At 40.3% G+C, this 14,834-nt stretch overlaps 1 protein-coding gene across 1 annotated transcript in view; it reads left to right on the top strand.

Moving 5' to 3' along the window:
- Window positions 1–7,179, top strand: part of ST6GALNAC5 (ST6 N-acetylgalactosaminide alpha-2,6-sialyltransferase 5) — a gene marked incomplete at both ends in the record, with an annotated part of 68,530 nt that extends 61,351 nt beyond the window's left edge. The window contains 2 exons of the mRNA XM_082287188.1: window positions 80–187; window positions 6,948–7,179. Of these exons, the coding sequence (XP_082143314.1) occupies window positions 80–187; window positions 6,948–7,179 (340 nt within the window). The remainder of the gene's footprint in view (window positions 1–79; window positions 188–6,947) is intronic.
- Window positions 7,180–14,834: the final 7,655 nt, after the last annotated feature.

Genomic DNA, 14,834 nt, shown 5'->3' with positions numbered 1-14,834 from the left:
TGAATGAATGAATAAATAAATAAATAAATCTCAAGAATTATTTGCCAGCTTAGAAACTTAATTATGTTTTTGCTTTCAGGAAGATATCCAACACTTGGCTTAGCACGGGCTGGTTCACAATGACTATCGCATTAGAGCTCTGTGACAGGATAAATGTTTATGGCATGGTGCCACCGGATTTCTGCAGGTAGGATTTATTTTAGAACCATTATTAGCCAACAAATTTAATGTTACAGATAAATATCTGAATATTTTAATCTTTTTTGCTCTGCAACAAGTCTTCCGTCGTCTTAAAGCAATTAATTAAGATGTCCCATGATCTCATTCTGAAAACAACAAACGACATTTAATTATGTTATATAAAATATTTTAAAATTTTGTTTGTACTGTGGGAGAATTAATCCATCTTGTTGCTTTCTTTTAGTCTCTGAATATTTATCAGCTAAAAGTAATGCAATAATTGGCATGAAATTAATCTGAAGAAAGAAGTACTGGAAAACATTACTTTTAATTTGTTTTTCAAGTTTCCCCCAAATTAATAGAGGAACAGTGTTCTCACAGTGACTAGTTTCTAAATTGAACTTTCTCTGCAACTCAAATTAAGATTGTTGTACCTCTGTCACATGAATGCTAATCTTGCAGCTTCCTAAATAATCCCCACGAAACCCCTCCCCCTGAATTTGGACCCAGAGAATCAGTCCTGTAATCACCCATTTTGGGCATGGCAGGGGTTGGGTCACAGGAGGCAGAAGCAGCACAAATTCTGTCAGTGGAAGCTGCTGTGTAAAGGAACGGCTGGTGCACGTTTTCCAGCGGGGTTGCGCCTCCAGCCGTGTTCAGGACGCAGACCCCAGGTCCTGGTTAAGGTTTCCCATTATGGATCAGTGACACAGGGAAAGTCCTCAGGACTTCTAGTGCTGGACCAAAATTACATTAGCCACAAGATACCAGTATTGTATTACATACTTGTATTACATCAGCAATCTTGATGCTGACATAAGTCTCACCTGCCCCCCCAGGCACTAGCCCAGCACTGAGTGGTTCCTGCCCACAGCCAGTGCTGATCCCATTTGTCCTGCTGGGTGACCCATGAAGAGCTGGAACCAGTCTGGAATGAGGCCTCAGTGCCACGTTTCATCACCTGCTCACAGACCCCTTTCACCAAGAAGTACTTGCTTAAATTTCCTATTGCAAATGTAGTGATCTCTCTCAAGTCTGGTTCATTGGGTAATTCCAGGTGCCTCTCAGGGGCAGGGAGGACAAGGCAGCAGTGCTGACTTAGTCTCAAAGAACGGGACAGCTTTGACTTTCCTCTGAGCACATAAAAGGATTGCTCAGGAATCTGCATTTGTCTTGGGCACATTGTAGAAATCCCTGAAGAAATCACAGCATAAAATGTCAATGCTAAACTCCACTTTGTGAGAATTTCTACAAATTATAACAAAACACTGATGATAAATGCTGTGATGTACTGCCAGACTTCATCATGAATTCTCCAAGGAAAATAGCAAACTAGGTCAGATATGCCAGACAACACAAATACCTTCTACAGCACAGCATCTCATTCCTTTGTCATCTCAGTTGGCCAAGACATACTACTACAGTTTCTGTAAGTGGCTGGTCTGTCTTACTCCAGATGTGGATGTATTCCAGTGGCACATGGAAGTAATTCTTAAATTGATTATCTAAAAATACAGAAGACAGCATTTTACTGCAAAATAATGTGTAATCCTGACTTTTCAGAAAAATTCAGAATAATTTAGATACATATAAAAACCCAACTAAACCCAAACAAACTGTTTTAAGAGAGATGAAGAATGTCACTGAGACAATATAAAAGGCTTTCATGGAACCAATACACTGAAATCAAATGGACTTAAATTCTAATACAAGGAAGGCTGTAAATCAATCCTACCAGTGATAGATGTAATTATTCTTACAGTCTTCATAAAAAAATCTTAACATAAAGCTATGCACACCTGGTTGTAAAAAGGGAAAAGGTCATTTCTTAATCAAAGTAATATGAAGTGTCTTTACTTCAGCTTGATTCCCCAGGTGGTGAAGGGGAAAACTGTAGTTGCTATGCCTGGAAGAAGCTGTCCATGAAGATCTATGAAAGGAGTTTCTTGCCATAAATAGAGTTAACCTTCTTAGCTTGCTCTTCAGCCACTCATTAAGAAGTTGAAACAGTGCTTCCTTTCAAAGAAATAAGACAACAGAACAGAATAGCAGAAAGAAAGAAATATTCTGTAATTGTAAGCCATATTTCCTGGTTTTCTGTCAGACAGAATAAGAATCTACCATTGAAATAAAAAAAAACAAAACAAAAAATCCCAACAAAACAACAAAAATGTGTGTGCACTAGATGGTTTGGATATCCTACTTGCGGTGCAACTGCAGAATCATTAAGATTGAAAAAAAAAAAAATGAACCCCAAAACATCTTATTTCTATTCAGAATTAATATCACCAAATTTATAACTTCAGCAGATAGATACCAATTCATTTTTAAGTATTAATTTGTGGAATAAGTAATGAGTGTGGTGATCACTGTCATGGAACTAAATTAGTGTCACATCTGTAACGTGAAGGACACCTCAAAGGTACCGTGAATATCGTGCTGTTGATTCTGCTACAAATTATTAGCTTAAGATCATTAACCAAATTGCTTTGCACCCGTGCAGGAAAAATAGTCCAGGAGTCTGGAGCACAGACTAAAAGATTTGTCACTATTAATTGCAACAAGGTGCTTTAGATTCATTTCTATTTACTTTCACTGGACACTGGGTTTTATAGCTGAGCTGGACTTAGTGTCCTGATTCTTATGAATTTCTAGCACTTTACAGCAAAATTATATGTACTTTCAAACCCCTTTGCTCGCTACAGATTTATGCTGTAGTAAGGGTTAATGGCTTGATATTGCTCTCATGCTGCTAAATACTTCAGACTTGTACATTCTGTAATAAGATGAAAGCTTGTGCTTCCATGCACATTGCAAACATTTTTGGCAAGTGTGTACACCTCTCACTCATTTGTCCCAATACAGACAAGCCATCTTGCTGTATTTTTTCCAGTGCCCAAGGATCCAATCCTAGCCTTTGCTGGAGCAAATTAGCACTCCAGATGGGAAGCATTTCCCTCTCAGAACTCCCTTTGGCAGCCCATTGCATTCACTCCTGAACTGGGACATGCAGGATTGTCCTCTTGCCTCCCTTCAGCAGCAGCCTGACAGTGTGCCCAGATACCACGACAATTCCTGAAGGCACTTGCAGTGCTGCTGCTTCCCTTTGTGACTGCTCAGCAGCAGGGCTGGGAAGGACAAGACAAGCCTGAATGAGGTTGTAAGAATTCCAGCCCCTGTCCGTGGGATTATGGGCAGCAGGGACAGAAAGGCTGGTTCCTGGCAGGTCTCAGGGTACTCATGTACACAAGGAAAACTCAAGGGGTTAGTGAGATGAACCCTCTTTAACTCTTCTCCTCCTCATGGGCCTTCTGGAGCTCCCAGAAGCTTAACACTTAATTCTGAGCCTTATTTTAACTAATGCGAATAATTTTTGTTCCAGTTTTTGAACCAGATAATTTTCCTAGAAGAATCCTCATTTGACTGCCAGGCTATTTTCCATGATAATTCACCTGAAAATTGGTATTTGAAATACTTTAGTGTTTTCTTACCTCTCTGTCTCTCTCTCTCTTCAGTTCCTTTAAATCAAATGCAAAGCAGCAGTTGTTGCTGGTTACATTTCCTGGAGCTTATCAGGGCTTGATGGGAAGAGAGGCCCAAAGGACTGTAAGCTGTATGTGAGCTAGTCCTGTTCTTTGGTCCATATGCCTCACCTCATTACCTTAATAACAAAATGCATACATGGTTTGGAAAACAGGAGTAATTATGGAAGTCAGGGAAATGGGATCCTGGGAATAGAAGGCAAAAAAATTACCTAGAAATGTTCATAGTCCTGACCCACCACCTTGCCCATCACTCAACATATAAATGACACTTTTTATTCACCCATCAAGATATGAATTACTTTACAAAGTGTGGGAATACCTATAGTTTTAGAGGGTTGATTTATTATAGCTCTTCATTTCTAAGGAAAAAGGCTGACCAGAATGTGGTATGGGGTGGCCTGGTTTTCCTGCCTTGTTTCTTTTGTGCTGTACTTCCAGCTTTTGCTGTAGGTGGATACCATCTGTGGGAAAATGTGCACTCAAGGGGTAAACAGTAGCTGACTGACAGGGGTACAAGCACTTCCATGGGTGCTGTGCTGGCAGATGATCAGGCAGGAAGTACAGGATATTTTACAGAGGAACTTCCCCAGATTCCTCCCAGCTGTGATATTAATATGCATGCAGAGTCTGACAAAATACTGATTAATGTCCAGTATCAGTCAGTGATAAAACAGCATCTGTTTTAATGTTAATAAATGAGGTGGCAAGCAATTTCCGTATAGAAATTACTCATGCATTTCATTTGCTGGTGACACAAGCTAATTGCAGAGTTAGAAGATAACACAGCACAGTTAATTTGGGTTATGGTGTACTCAAGCCAGAGTTCAAATCCAAAGCTTACTAGCATGCAATCTAGGAGAATCCAGAACTCCCATTAAATGAGAAGGTCCTCCATATTTAAATGCCTTTCAGAATTCCTAAATTCAAAGAACAGCTTTTGGAATTTAGCCTTAAAACCTCAGTCAGCTGCAGAGTAGTCATAGAGAGGTCTCTAGCCACCAGCCCCCATTCCTGCACTGATCTCACCCCCAGTTCAGCCAGCAGACCTGCACACAAGGCTGGGCAGCTCCCAGCATGGGGTGCCTGGGCCCCACAGGCTGCCTGGACTGAGCTCCTGCCTCTCTCACCCGCCAGGCCCTGTGCACCAGCTGCTTCTGGGCTGTTTCTGGTGGGATGGTGCACAGGATGCAGTGACCTGTTCCATCCTGGCAGGAGCTAAGAACATGCACTTAGGATACACTGCTGTTAGTTCAGAGCCTTCTGTGGAATGTGGAATCCCTGGCTTCAAAAACACCTCACCTGGAGGTGTTGGGACCAGTAGCCTCACAGGCTCACTTTGCCCTGTTAACTGGGGCAGCATTTTCCCCAAGTCTGTTGGAGATACAATTTCAACTTTACTAATCCTAAATTTAAAGCAGTAAATTTACAATACAGGTTTACCCTCAATGGCCCAAGAGTAAAATCTGGCTTCAGAGCAAGAAGGAGGAGCAGTCTAAACAAGAGGCAGAGGCCTCCTTGTTGAGCAGTTCTTAACAAAAATACATGACATGGAAATGTATCCTATTAGATTTACAGTAACCATACAAATGATTCATTTAAGTGACAATAAGAGGTCCAGTGTATCAAAAAGGTGAAAAATTAATTGAAGATTGAGTTCTAATAGTTGTAGTTTAGAAGCAATAAATTTCAATATGAAGGGCAGCTTTAGATTACAAATATGTCTTCTGTAGGTGAGGTGATGAAGGATTTTGTTTCATTCTTATGTATTCCAGTGAGGATATATTTAATAAGTTTAGAATCCATCTTATTCTAGAAATGTTATTTTATTGTTATTCTGGTCCTGTAAGATTGATTACGATGTTGTGTTACGAGGAAGCCAGATTGATTGAACTAAAACGTTAATCTAAGGCACAAATGGAAAGCAGCAGCAATATCATACATTACCTCTGCATATACAATATGGATAATGGCAAAATAAGAAAAATCAGAAAATTGTGTAGGTGACAGAATTACACAGTAAAAATAATGACCAGCACAGACTACAGACAGGTTGTGGATGCATTCATTTGAAAGTGAGCTTAAACATTAGCTTTTCAAAATGAAAATAATCCACTGTATATTAGAGTTGATAGCCCTGAATCTGTATCAGTTTTCTTGCTCTGTGCTAGGGTCCTGTTCAGCTCAGGCTTTAACACAGAGCAGCTCCAAGGCTTCACTAAATGCTGATATTGGGAAATTCTCTGCCACAGCAAAATAGTTGGTAGCAACTGGGGAGAGAGGGATACAACTGGGTAATTCTGTCTGGTACAGCTTGCTCTCTTTGAATTTATGACAGAGAGAGTTGTGTGAGTTCCTGTCAGCCAAAATGACTGTGCCCAAGGTAAAAAACCGTAATGGGTACAGGTTAATGTAGAGATTAAAACAAAAGGAGAATGAATTGTTCTGGCTTATTATAATACAAATGTGCCATTTACAGAATGTTACATGGAAACACTGAGGTCAGAACTGCTAAAATGAACTTTATCCTAAGTGTCTAATTGGTGTTTGGCATATCCTGTGTGTCACAAGTCACTCATCTCCCACTGGGAAATGTGAATGGGTTCACAAGGTCAGACAGATACCATGGGTGAACTGTTTTAATTTTTAGCTTAGATACATGAAAGCTGCTGTTGTAAAATAAAGAACTCATTTGTGCATCAGACATTTGATCAAAGCCCCAGCAACAGCAGCCTGTCCCACTGACCTGGTGTGCAGACACTCATTGAAGTTGTGGTCTTGGAACCTCGCACAGCGTGATGGGAATGTTCAGCTAAGCTGATGTGACACAGATAACCACCTCCATCTATCATCTTCTCTTTCTTCCCCCAGTTCAGTAAATACCTCTGCAAGACCTTTTACAAATAACAATCTAGATTTAAATCTCTTTTAAGCAGTTTACTTCAAATTTTATAGTAGTAACAGCCCTGCAGCACTCTCCCTTGTTTCTGAGCTACTGCTGTCCTTCATTTAACTGGGAGGAAGAGGATTAAAGGAGACCAGAAGAAAAAGCAAAGAAAACACCTTTGCTCCATTCTGATGTATTAGATATGCAAGAAAAAAACAGCTACCTAGTTTAACTGGGAGAAAAAGTGGATTTGAGCCCATCAGTTCATTAAAGATAGCATCTTTTCAATCAACAAAAAAGAACATCTTAGGCTTCCATCTATTTTCTTTTTTCCACAGGGATCCTAATCATCTTTCAGTACCTTATCATTACTATGAACCTCTGGGACCTGACGAGTGCACAATGTACATTTCCCACGAGCGGGGCCGCAAGGGCAGCCACCACCGCTTCATCACCGAGAAACGCGTCTTCGAGAACTGGGCACGGACATTCGACATCCACTTCTTCCAGCCAGACTGGAAACCAGAACCGCTCACTGTAACCCACCCCGAGGTGAAGCCAATGGCCTGAGGGATGGATGCACAGGCTCAGTCACAGTCGCCTCCCGGAGCAGCCTTTGGACCTTGTGGGCCAGCACGGCAGCCTGGAGGAGAAGAGTAACAGGGTCTGCAGCTGGCACCTGCAGCAGCAGTCAGGGAGTTGGCATGGAGGAGCAGCACACACCAAGAGTACTTTCTGTTAAACTGTATTAACCCAGTCCATCACCTTTTGGGGCCATCTGACTTCCTGTGTGTGTTTGTGATTCGTGAAACACAACCTAAGTGTCATTAAGGGATGGTTAATTCATTATGGCTTTTTTAAGTACGACGCCACTGAATTTTCATAGTGAAAACTTTCCATATTTATTTAATGGAGGTTTTTATGCAACCTAGGCCAGTATTTTTCTAATTCACAGTTATGTGGTTGTTTATCTTTCATAATCTTTTAAATCCAAAATTAATATTGGTGATGGTTTGAAAGGCCTAGCTTTTTATTTATAAAACTTGTTTGAAATATATAATTCTATATAGCATGTAATTAATATTTGATCGGGAAATGTTGGATTTCTTCTAAGAATTTTGGGCTCTGTTCCAGCCTAAAGCCTTTAACAGCAAGAGTGGTCCCATGTGCAGATCCAGCTCACTTTACATTCTGACATGGCATGTTAATACGAAAACGGTAGTGAAAATTCTGTTTGATATTAATGTGCATTTGCTGCTGTGCTATCAAGTTGCTGTTTTTTAAATAGGGGTGGGAGGAAGGAGGGCAAACAAAATTCATCTGAAAAAAGCCAAACCCCCCACTGGCCATGGCAACAGCTTCTCAAGTGAACACAGGCTAAGGCTGCAGGAGTTGTGTTCTGTTCTGCCTCTTGTATTCCTGTAAGAGTCTGCCAGCAACCGTCCTGAGGCAGCAGCCTAGGAAGCAGGCCACAGCTGCTCAACACCACGTTACCAAGCTTCTGGAATGCAGAAGGCCAACTACCAGTAATACAATACCAGCCACAGGAGACAGAGAGATCACAGCACTGCACCTGCAAAAATCTCTGCCTTCCACTGTCCCAAGATCACCACTGATCTCAGAGATTCTGGATCACATTGAAGCTGGGATTTGAAAAGAGTTCCATGAGTACAAAATTGTCCTCCTGAAAGGAGCAAAGTTAAACTCTGCTTTTTTTTTCCATTAAGTACCTGTATGTACATGGTGAGTCCCTGCAAGACAAGGGGAAGGACAATGCTCATGCTGTGTATGGAACCTCACAGTGGGAATTACTGGGTACATTTAGCTTGTGAATAAAGAAGATTTCAGTTACAGTATTACTTTTCCTTTTGCTTCACAAATATCAAATCTCAAATTTCTTCAAAGTAATCAGTAACTATTGCATGAAACGTACCTCAGGTGATGAAAGGTGTCTCTCATTAGACAAGTGCAAAAGCTAGAACAAAGATACTACCTTTAAACACCTAAATCCAAGAAGCTGAACCTCAGAGGCAAGATGTAGAACTGGGACCAAACACTCTCATTTAAACCCTCTTATAACCCATGGTCTTCCTCTTTCCAAAACTGGATAGCAATAGCTGCAGCTGCCCATAGATACCCCGATTTTCTGGGGACAAAGTGAACTGTCCCGGTAGGGGCAAACCAGTGTCACCTCTGTAACACTGCCTGGACCTGAAGTGTAGGTCTCCAAGAGCCACTGTCCTGCTGCAGCCCTGCCCACTATCAAAAAGTAAGGAAGTATAATGTATTTTGCCTTAAAAGCTTTATTTTGGTGTTCTTCCTGGTACACACCACTCAGCTTACAAACTGAATGCCAAGTGCTTGTTACCTTTCTCTTGTCAGCTGGTGTTTAACTCTCCTTCTTTCACTGATGGTGTTTTATTCCTTCCACTTGATTTCACTGCATTCTGTAAAAACCAGACTGGGTTTTGAACTAATGGCAATTTGAACATCCCTTTCAACATGTGTACTGGGGTGTGTATCCAGCATATATTGCTCCAACTGATGAAATCTGTCAAACTGATTTACAGATCATTTCTAATGTGACTGCAAGACATGGTACAGATCACAGTAGGTCCTCTGATGCTACCGTCCTTGTTTTATTACTGATACAATAATAAAAAGATCTTGTCATTTTAAACTAGAGCTCTTAGTTTTTCTGTCAGTCAAGGGCTGCAGGATGTGTATGCTATGTGTTTAGCTACGTTATTGTTAAAACCAGATCCTTTAAAGATAGACTACACTATCTTTAAATACTTTTAGTATTCTGTAGGAACACAGGGACTTGCCAGGCCCCATTGTGTTCCACAGGCTTGCTCCCTGTCTGCAAGACTGCTCAGTGTCAAGTAGATATGGGGAAGCATTAAGAAAATGAAGAAACATGGAATAAACTGACACTAAATCTCCTAACAGACCCAAGCTAAGCATTGTAACTCGTTCCTTGTTCAGTTTCTGTTAATAACTGTGTGTTCTTGCTACCCTCATACAGATCTTTTAAACAAAACAAACCCAAACTCACTTTAGTCTCATCAGCCTCCTGTGAAGATTCAGCAAGGTCCCCCATCTAATTACAAAAAGTATGAAGGTGTATTTTCTAAGACTAAGTCACACCTGTATATATAAAAAAGGAATTTGATGAAGCGAAGGAGACAGCAAGTTTTAAATAGATCACACAGATTTATGTGAAACATAAATCGAGTCCAAAAAGCACAAGTTATAAGAGTGCAAAAGAAATGTAAATAACTGTTAAAGCACTGCAATTTTAATTAACAAATCACTGATGTATTTCTCGATAAATGCACAATTTTCGAACTACAGAATCCTGCTGCATTTCAGCCTGATGTAAGGTTTTATGGCCTAGTTATAAACCAAACAGATTTATGACAGAAAATGCTGTCAGCCCAGGGATAAGTAGTACAAACTAGGCATTGCTGCCATTCTCTGCTTTATGCTGTCATCTCACACTCTTCACCATAATTTGATCGATTTATGATCTGCAGCGCATCATTTCACATATTAAAAGCTGTTGCAAAACAGTGTTTACAGACATCAGCAGTTTTAAGATCTATGTTAGTTTAGTTCTAAACTTCTTGCATACCTTTAGGCTTTTACACTTGGCTTTGTCAGAGGAGCTATTTTTCATCTTGAAGAACTGTAGCTCTTATGCCATGATATGTGCAACTGGAATTGAGAATGATAAAGTAAACATTTCTGCAACTAAGAAAAAAGTACCACAGCTGCTTTGTGTTCTGTTGGCTCAATGGTGGCAGCACCATGGTACAAAGCAAAACCATGATGCACTTGGAGAAACCTTCCACCCAAAGTGCTAAAGCACCTCAGAAAGACAAGTTAACACTTCATTCTTGGTAAGGAAACTGAGGAAGTGGAAGCCCTGGCTTGATCCAGCAGAACACACAGTGGTACATATTCATACACATGAACACAGCAGTAAATTAATAAAATCCTTCTGGAGCTGCTTACCTGGGACTTGTCCTGCTGTATTTTCCAGGCAAACTTCACAGGAAACAAAGTGATTTTTATCCAAAGTACCTCTAAGGTCGCAAGAAAACAGTAATATAAAAACAGCTGGAAAAATATTGGGGAATGGGGTGAGGGGAATCTAAAGAGTAAGGAATAAAATGTGTCTTGTGCTGTCTAGTTTATTCCCCTGGAATATGAAGATCAAACTCAGGCTGGAGCTGATGGAGTGTAATGTCCTGCCTCAATAGGAATGGATGTCCTGCATAGGTTTCTTTGCAGTATTCTGTAAGTTGATCATAGGTGCCACAAAAACTCTTTGACAAATGCTGATAATAATTACTGTAATGAAAGTTAATTCTTTTATCTGATGCAAGGAGATGCAATTTCTAATTCAATTTAAAACATAGCTTAGGGATTAAAAAAAACAGCAAGCAGTTAAAGAGTCAAAGAGTAAGGCAGCAAAAGTTACAGCGAAAAAGTACAGAAACCTTACAGGTACCAGTACTTCTGTCTTCCCTGAACCACCAGTTCATGCTGATCACTTTGAATTTCCAGCTGCCTGCTGCAAAAGCACACCTTGCATATCACAAACATATGATTTTGTAAGGAGAAAGAAAAAAAAAAGAAGGACAATCTTCTTTAATAAAAACCTAGGAAATATTCTTTAAAAACTCCTAGGAAATATGAAAGGGCCAATGTCTAAGGTGGTGTGAAATTTCTCTGTGCTGAAGCAGAAGAGTATAACATGCAAAGACTCCTTTATAAAATGGCTGTCAAATGGCACTGCTTATGCTAAATACCCTTCAAACCACTAGACTGTTAAATGTTTTCCACACTGAAAATTACACCAAATCATGAAATGTCAAATGATGCCCTTTGACCAGCATGTGGATGGAGATTCAGCATCACAGCAGAAGCAAAGCTGGTGATTTCACCTTGGCCAGCTGTGAAACAGACTCCATGGCAAAGGCAGACGTGTGGAACCAGGCCCTGAAACAGAATCCCCTCAGTGCTGGGCCCCCTCCAGGGGTGCCAGCAGAGAGCACATGGCTGCCAGGACTGCCAGGAGAAAGGGACACATCTCTTTGTCCTGCCTGGCACTGAAGACCAGGCCATGCCAGAGAAGCTGCACAGAAATGATCACACACAGTGTCCCTGTCTGCTATGGAATGCTTTGACCAGGAGTTGTCAGGAAGAACAGAACAGACAGGAAAACTACACACAACCTCAGCAATCCAGACAAACAGATGGAAAACTGTAAGAAGAACAAAACTAGGAGTCATAAAGAGATACACTGGCTAAGATGCAAATGCAGCTTTTGTAAGCAAAACCCTGCCTTGCAAATCTAGAGTTCTTCAAGCTTCTCTGAAGCAAGGGGAAGAAGAGATCTAAGTGATGGATCCACTTGGAATTCCACAACGAGGTTTGCAAAAGACTTCCAAAGAAATTACAGTTAACACAGAGAAAAAAAAGAAAGATCCTCACCCTATGGAACCTACCTGAACATAGGAAAAAAAGGCTAAGAGGATACAGCATAGCTTAAGGGTACAAGCAGAATTCCACAGGAAAAATGTCACAATATATTTTCCTCTATTTTTCTGTGCTATTCCCTTGGTATCTACCATAGGCCATTCCTAGATGCAGGTGCTAGACTGCATTTAAATAAATAGATAAATAAAAAATATAAAAAATGTATCCAGTGAACATCACAAAGCCCAGTTCCAGCCTTGCCGGGCCCACCACGAGATCTAACACAGGAACTGCATTCTCATTTTACTGAAAGCAATGCAAAGCATCCAGCACAGATGGAGAGCAAAACTGGACACCCTTTTTAACAAACACAGAAAGTCATCTTAATAATTTGATTTCTGATAACAGGTTTGTCTGCTTTAGGAGATCTCTAGTGATATTTAAATTTGCCAGTTTCTTCACACAGCCCAGACAGGTGTTAAAATAACATCAGTAGCTTTTAGGACACTAGCTACTTCCCGAATACAGGGAAGATAAAGGGAACAACTTGTATTTAGCAAGGTATAAGGTTTTAGGACTTTGCTGACTTAACTTTGGCTGTCAGACCAGTTGGAGCCTATTAGAATCCAAACATACAGCATGATGAGAGTCTGTTAATGGCAAACAAAGGAAATTCTGAAGGGAACCATTTGGTGTGGCTTCGTTTAAGGCAAGAGCTTAGGTTAGGCTTATGTTTTAACACAAAGGCAAAAGGAGTGAACAGATTTATATCCTGTGAGGATATGCTTCCCCATTGCATCCTTGCTGCACACAAGGCCAAAACTGAAAGTGGTATTCAGTGGGACTGCCCATTTGTGTTGGAGAAAATTGGAACATTCCCATCACACCATTATTTTTTTACTGCAGCTGTACATGTGTGGATGTGCATTACATGAAACACTGAAAAGCTCTTCCTCATTCCTCCATTGCAAATGATGCTGCAGAGAAGGAGCAGATTAAAGAAACAAGCAACATCAGCAAGTGCAGAAAGCCATCTATATATATAAAAAATACAAACCCAGGGACCACTGCAGAGAAGGGTATGTAAGAGAACTGCACAAAATACAAACATGCATTGCAATGATACACTGATGACCCCATTGATCCTGTTTACCATCCCATATACACTATAAAGACCAAGGGAGGTAAGGGGACCCTAAATTCACCACATTTTGAGCCATAATATTTTCAGCTACAAACTTAACCTGGACAGGAAAACCAGTAGAAAATATGTAATTTAATGAAAATCAGACATAATCTAATGTTTAGTGAGGCTCTTTGTTGCTAAGTACCAAAGCATTTGACAAAGGAAGTAAGTACCATTATACTGGAGCTGGACATAAAGGACAGAGCCTAAGTTTAGAATACTCATTACATGCAGAGCCAGTGGGCCTAGTCAAACATTTAATATAAGAGCATTATTCCAGTAAGTCAGGACAAGAAAGAAAATCTATTTGCTATTTCAGATTAGTCAGTTTTGTCACAGGGACTAGTGTGATATGCCATGAATCTCCCAAATAAACCAGACTGGTGGCCTGGTCTCTGCTGAGCTGTCATCAAAGCCATGTCAACTGCAGTGTGAAAAATGCCACTTTCATAGGGAAGACCCCCTAGGCTGAGCTTTGCCAGCACAGCTGTTGCACTGTCCAAACAGTCTGCTGCTCATGGGGCTTGTTTTGTTCAAGGGATTGCTGTAAACAACACTAAAATAATTTAGGCCAATACAATTTGCATCTCTATTAAGCCTGTTGGCCAAAGCAGCCAAACTGGCTTAGTATTGGCCAAGGCTTTGGTGTTATTCACAGACCTGAAAAGAAAGAAAGGAAAAAAAGTTAAATCTATAATCTGCATGAGGAAGAAGACATGGCACAACCAAACATTAATAGATGTGCATCCTTGAATGGAAACCTTAAACATTATCAATTTAATCACTAAATCAGGCAGAAATCCTCATTAGGGGAGAAAAAGTAACTCAGTCTTAAAGAACTTGCACGTGAAATGAGTTCTAAGAAATGCTGATTTCAGAGTATCTTTTGCAGCCTATGCAAGTTTTCATTCCAAAACACAGACACTTTCAAGATACATTTCATGAAAGCTTTTTATTTTTAAAAGTTTACAGAAAGAGGGAAAGCAGAAATAAATTAGAGATTCTCTTCCATGAGAAACTTTCTCCATTTTTAAAATTTGCCTTTCACCACTTAAGAAATGCAAAAAACTATTATGTTCATTATTGTACAGAAGTGCTGAAGTGATGGTTAGAAGAGTTTTTGTGGCATGTGTGATTCATTTCTAGAATACTGAAAAGAGACTTCTGCAGGACAACTACTGCTACTGAGCCCCAACTTTCCTCTCTGTCAGCTCCAGCCTGAGTTTGATCTTCACATGGTTGAGAAGACACTTTCATTATATACACTGCTTTTTCCTGCAGTTCATAGCTTTATGGATAGATTAGTCTCCTGGGTGCAATATTTTATGCTTGTCTCAATCTAAAGGTGAATTAGTCTGGAAGCATGATAAAATTCTACCAGGTCACACAGAGCTCTGTAACAGACAGAGCTGAAGATCCGTACATGAGGACACTGAGCTTTCTTGTCCCAATCCTTGTCCCCACACTCTACCATATACCAAGGTTGTCTTCTCTCCAAATACCACAGACTCTCTGAAATGCACCATTATCACTTTGTGGATTGCCTTCC

This window comes from Coloeus monedula (assembly GCF_965178545.1).
Source record: "Coloeus monedula genome assembly, chromosome: 9".
Lineage (NCBI taxonomy): Eukaryota > Metazoa > Chordata > Aves > Passeriformes > Corvidae > Coloeus > Coloeus monedula.
The sequence above is the reverse complement of the archived record's forward strand: the minus strand, read 5'-3'. Positions and strand labels throughout refer to the sequence as shown.